The sequence below is a fragment of the Brassica napus genome, chromosome C5 (assembly GCF_020379485.1).
Source record: "Brassica napus cultivar Da-Ae chromosome C5, Da-Ae, whole genome shotgun sequence".
NCBI lineage: Eukaryota > Viridiplantae > Streptophyta > Magnoliopsida > Brassicales > Brassicaceae > Brassica > Brassica napus.
In genome coordinates, this window is record NC_063448.1 from 28,310,956 (window position 1) to 28,316,414 (window position 5,459).

A 5,459-nucleotide genomic window follows, 5' to 3' on the forward strand; every position below is an offset into this window, starting at 1 on the left:
CAAAAAAAAAATATATATATATATATAATTAATATATCTCTGAATTGACTAGATAGGCACTGTTGAGGGATCCCCCGCACTGTTGAAGTGAAATTGCCCGATTTCCAAAAAAAAAGATAAGGACAAGTCATATCGCCTTTACCTTAAAGTATGGATGTAACTCATCATAATTTGGCCCAACTTTTATTTGCCATTTTCTTCACGACTGTAAAAAGCACTTTAGGCGACATCAACTAGGCATCCACATGCATTAAATGTTACTTCAAACGAAAGTGCGTCTATTATTCTGAATTTCATAACCCATCAATCGAAAGCATATTGTATTTAACCATATATTTCTCTACAACTAAACCCGACTTGATTTGATTCAATCATCTAGAAACTCGATCTACTAGCAAGGAAGGATCCGGTAGTATACTCTTTCATTTAAAAAAAATTATGGGAACAAAAGCCTTACTGGATTTGAAAATTTCTAACACCTTGCATAAGAATCACCATATTTCCTTAATATCCCTTTGCTAAGTTAATTACAAAAACAAAAAATAATTACAAAAACAAAAAATAACTAATAACGATCATTTGAACTTGTTTTTGATCAAGATCTAAGGTTTAACAATTCTCTTGATCAAAAGAAATATGTTGACTTTTTTTCTTTTGAATACTAGGAAGTTAAACCTGTAATCTTCCAAATCTGAAACCAAAACATTCAAATATTAGCTTCGTCTTCCGTATAAACTTTTGACACAATGGCCAATGTCATTTTCAGTTGAATTAATGAACTATGATGGTATGTTAACCTTTTACTTCTAAGAGCAAGTCGATTGGAGGTCTTTTACAAGGGGTTCTTAGCAAAACTGAAAAAAAAATAAATCAAAAAGTCCAAAATAAAGAAGAACCGCCGCCTAAATTGGGTTTTTTAGAAATGGTAAGAAGCCCTAACGTGGCGCCTTGTGATTGGAAAACCCTCCCCCGTCAGTTGCTCTCTCTCTCTCCTTCGCCGCTCGACTTCTCCGTCTTCGCATGCAAAGCTCGTTTTCTCTCTAGAATCTCGTCTCCAGTCTCGTTTCTCTCTCGAATCTCGTCTCCAATCTCGTTTACTCTCTCGAATCTCGTCTCAAATCTCGTTTCTCTCGAATCTCGTCTCGGACCTCGTCTCGATCTCCTTATCGGTAAGAAATCATTCTTTTGATTTGATCTTTATGTTACTGCTGTTTGTGATCCTCTGTTCTCTGTTCGTGGTCCTCTGTTCTTGTCTTCTTTCTCCTGAGGTTTGTGATAAAGATCACAAGAGAGAAGCTTCAAGAGAAGAAGATGAAGAAGAAGCGAGATAAGTTCGAACATCCCTTTCTCCTGCTGTCTCGATTTTGGTTTATGATGTCGATGAAAACTGATGTAGATTACTAGTAGAGTTTTGTTTGACTGTTGAAAAGATTGAATATTTTGCATAGAAACAGAGTCGGTTGGTTTGTTATAAGAAGTGTTGATGATGAATTGGTTAAGGGAATGATTAGCTGATCTTGAAGGTATGTGTTTTGGTCTGTTTTAGCTGATCTTGAAAGTGTCTGAATTTTATTTATTGGTGATGAGCATGTGTAGTCGGTTGTGAAGAAAATCTCTGGAAGGAAGTGGGGTTTTTGCAGTGGACAAGCTTGTATCTCTGTAGATTACGCTCTTGTAGAACAGAGTTTTACGTCTTCTCTGGTAAGTTTACACACAAACGCAAACGCAAATGCAAATGCTGTTTCTTTAGTATCTCTAAGAGTTTGGTGATTTTTGTTATAGATTGAAACTTTGAAGCCGATGATAAGGTCTTTCTTCGGGGAAAACCCTAAAGAATCTGGATGTCTCTCTAGGATTGTTACCAAGAAACATTTTCAGAGATTGGCTCGTCTTCTTAATGATCCTGGTGTTCAAGCTTCAATCGTTTATGGTGGCTCCACCATTTTTCTCTGAGTGTAAAAGAATTTGTCTTTCCTTTTGGCAAGCACCATTTCTCTCCGATTGTAAAAGCAAAACTTGTGTTTCCTTTTGTGTAATCATTTGTCTTAAAGCAAATACCATTTCTCTTATCATTTGCTCTGAACAAGAATCAACTACCAAATCAAATACCATTTCTCTTATCAATTTACAAGAATCAAATACCATTTCTCTTATTATTTTACAAGAATCAAATATCATTTCTTCTCATTATTTCTCTTCCAAATGTCTGTTTTTTCTTCTAATAATATTGAAGAGATGATGGATAAAAAGTTCGAGCAAATTTTTGATATGTTTTATGAAATTTTTATGTTTTAATATGTTTTATGTATTTTTTATTAAAAATTTTATGTATGCTTTTATTTTAATCATTCTAATTAAAAAAATTAAAAAATATTTAAGAACCCGTACGTGGTTCTTCCATTGGAGAAAGAAAAAAATATTTTAACTAACCAAAGTTCTTAACTTATCAAATCAACTTTAAACCTACTAATTTAATCATTGGAGCCCATTAGGGGTTCTATGGAGTTGGTCTTATTTTCTCTTCTTTTCTCAAAGCAATTTAAAAATTTTCTTTTCTTTACCACACATTCTACAATAATAAATTAATAAATGTACCCACCCACCATTTCCAAAATGATGTCCATAGTCCATAGACTTTAAAATTCTTTTAAGTCTTCTCATTTTCTCTTCTCTAAAACTAAAAGTCTCGCTATATATAGTCCCAACTCCCAAGCTTCTTCTCAAAATTCACCTCATAATTTTTCTAATCAATGGCTTCAATCTCTCTACTTCTTCTTTTCTTTCACTTTTACAACTACATTGCACTCTATCTACTGGGAACAACCATATTATCCACAGAAAATCCTTAGAAATCATTTCCGGCAGGGGTGTCGGTGGATTTCCACCACCGTTACCTTCACCGCAACCAAAACCTGAAGCATGCCCTCCTCCACCGCCTCCTCCACGGCCACCGCCTCCACAACCTGAAGAATGCCCTCCTCCACCGCCTCCTCCACCGCAACCAAAACCTGAAGAATGCCCTCCTCCACCGCCTCCTCCACCGCAACCACAACCTGAAGAATGCCCTCCTCCACCTCCTCCTCCATGCCCTCCTCCACCGCAACCAAAACCTGAAGAATGCCCTCCTCCACCGCCGCCTCTTCCTCCTTCTCCTCCACCGCCTCCTCCTCCATCGCCTCCTCCTACACCCTCCCCCAAAACACCACCACTTCCTCCGCCGGAGTCGATACATTCACCACCCAAAGCACCGCCTAAACCACCGAAATCACCACCGCTGCCGCAACTAACTTTTGCGAGTCCACTACTAAAGAAAGTCTACCCAGTCCTCCAAGCTTTCAAGAAACTAGTCGAAGTCGATCCAAAGAACATTCTTGCTTCTTGGAATGGCTCCGACATTTGCGGCAAATACCGCGGACTTGAATGCGCTATATTCCCTGGAACGAAATATCAAGCAGTCGCCAGCGTCCAGTTTAACGGGTTTAACTTCTCCGGCAAGAAACTTCGATTAGATAACTTCCTCGACAAGTTAGAAACAGTCACCATCTTTCACGCAAACTCCAACAACTTCTTAGGCTCTGTCCCTAAAGTCAGCAACTTGAATTACTTATTCGAGCTTGACCTAAGCAACAACAAACTTACCGGAGAATTCCCAGCTTCTGTCTTAAAAGCAACGAATCTCACGTTTCTCGATCTCAGGTTCAATACTTTCTCCGGCTCTGTTCCACGTCAGGTCTTTAATCTCGATCTCGACGTCTTGTTCATCAACAACAACAATCTTGTTCAGAAACTTCCACACAATCTTGGCTCCATCACCGCTCTTTATCTCACATTCGCCAACAACAGGTTAGATTCCCGATTAATGTTATTGGGTAAATTAAAGTAGCTAAATTATTTTAATCTAAAGATTTATTTTAAAATTATTCATGGTCCCTGCCTATAGTATTTTAGAGTGGAAATTACTAAAGTAGCTATTATTAAAGTAGCTACTTTCTTTATGACAGGTTCACTGGTCCGATTCCTGCTAGTATAGGCAACATCAAGTACCTACAAGAAGTACTTTTCTTGAATAACCAGTTAACCGGATGCTTACCATATCAAATAGGCAAGCTAAACCGAGCCACTGTTTTTGATGTTGGGTATAACAACCTAACCGGTCCCATACCATATTCTTTCGGTTGCTTAGACAAGATGGAACAACTCAACTTAGCCAGAAACAAATTCTTTGGAACCATACCAGAGATCGTATGCGAGATTTCTAGTCTCAAAAACCTCTCCCTCTCCTATAATTTCTTCACTCAGGTCGGTCCAAAATGTAGGAATCTCATCAAGAAAAACATTCTCGACGTTCGTATGAATTGTATACTTGATCTTCCTAACCAGAAAACGCCACTGGAATGTGCTAACTTCTTCATGCAGAAACATATATGTCCTAATTCCAAGTCCATGTTTCGGATCCCTTGTGGTAAAAATCCCAACCGGGTCACACTGGATCAAGAACAGTTGGAGGAGGAACAAGCTCAAGCTTCTCCGATATCTTACTGGGCACTTAACCCAGACCGGATTCGAAACAGATAATTTTTCTTTGATGTATTATGGCGTGTTACAAGTGTTTATAAACACTATATGAACTGAGTAAATGATTTGTTCAAAACAAAAAAAAAAAAAAACTGAATAAATGCATTTGTTAACTAGTTACGAATCATGACTTCAGATATATATATATATATATATATATATATATATATATATATATATATATGAGAAATACCCTAGCATATCACTAAAAAAGTTTTTGGCACAAATATAGATTCTGATGATCAAAATGACCAAAATGTTTCATTAAAGAGGTAAATCCCCTGTATATTAATCTTGGAGCATTACAACATATTTTCGTAGCAACGTGTCATCACGAGAATGATTCTTATAATTGTTAGAAAAATAAGTTGGTCCATATAAACATATACTATGTTTTTTATTAAATTAACTGTCAAATTCATTAGTAGTGTATAAAAGAATATTTTTTATTTCCTTAAATAAAAGGTACAGAATTACTTAATATGGTTAAAATATATATGATAATTAATGATTATAAATAATACATATTTGATAACAATTTTATAACCTCTCTCTTTTATATTTAATTTTATACTATTAAAAAAAATAAACAAACACATTAAGCATATAATAAAAAAATTTAGATTTTTTCTTATATGTTATATTTTGAATTTTTAAAAACGTCTATAAATTACTAAAAATAGTAAAAGTCCTACTTTGAAAATTTAGTGATCAATGGTTTAAATTTTTTTTGTTCACGCAAGATACAAATGATGATCATATATCGTAGGGGTGGGCGTTTGGATACACGTCTGGGTTCGTATCGGATATTTTAGTATAAAGGTATAAAACCCGTTCTGATATTTCTACACTTCGAGCCGGGTTCGGGTATTTTATGTTCGGGT

At 36.0% G+C, this 5,459-nt stretch overlaps 2 protein-coding genes across 3 annotated transcripts; both read left to right on the forward strand.

The window, feature by feature from the left end:
- The first annotated feature begins 796 nt into the window (after positions 1-796).
- LOC106425001 lies at positions 797-2,072 on the forward strand. Of its 2 annotated transcripts, none has more exons than XM_048759066.1 (3): positions 797-1,169; positions 1,597-1,701; positions 1,783-2,072. In XM_048759066.1, exons 1-3 carry the CDS (start codon positions 923-925, stop codon positions 1,785-1,787), a joined length of 357 nt encoding a protein of 118 aa, XP_048615023.1. In that variant the 5' UTR covers positions 797-922; the 3' UTR covers positions 1,788-2,072. The 2 variants fall into 2 exon arrangements, 1 of the variants encoding a protein (XP_048615023.1); XR_007324215.1 differs by having other exon boundaries at positions 819-1,523.
- A 427-nt stretch (positions 2,073-2,499) lies between these two features.
- LOC106425033 (uncharacterized protein At4g06744) lies at positions 2,500-4,667 on the forward strand. Its single transcript, XM_013865761.3, has 3 exons — positions 2,500-2,508; positions 2,627-3,843; positions 4,002-4,667. The coding sequence occupies exons 1-3, from the start codon at positions 2,500-2,502 to the stop codon at positions 4,573-4,575; spliced, it is 1,800 nt and encodes a 599-aa protein (XP_013721215.2). The 3' UTR covers positions 4,576-4,667.
- Positions 4,668-5,459: the final 792 nt, after the last annotated feature.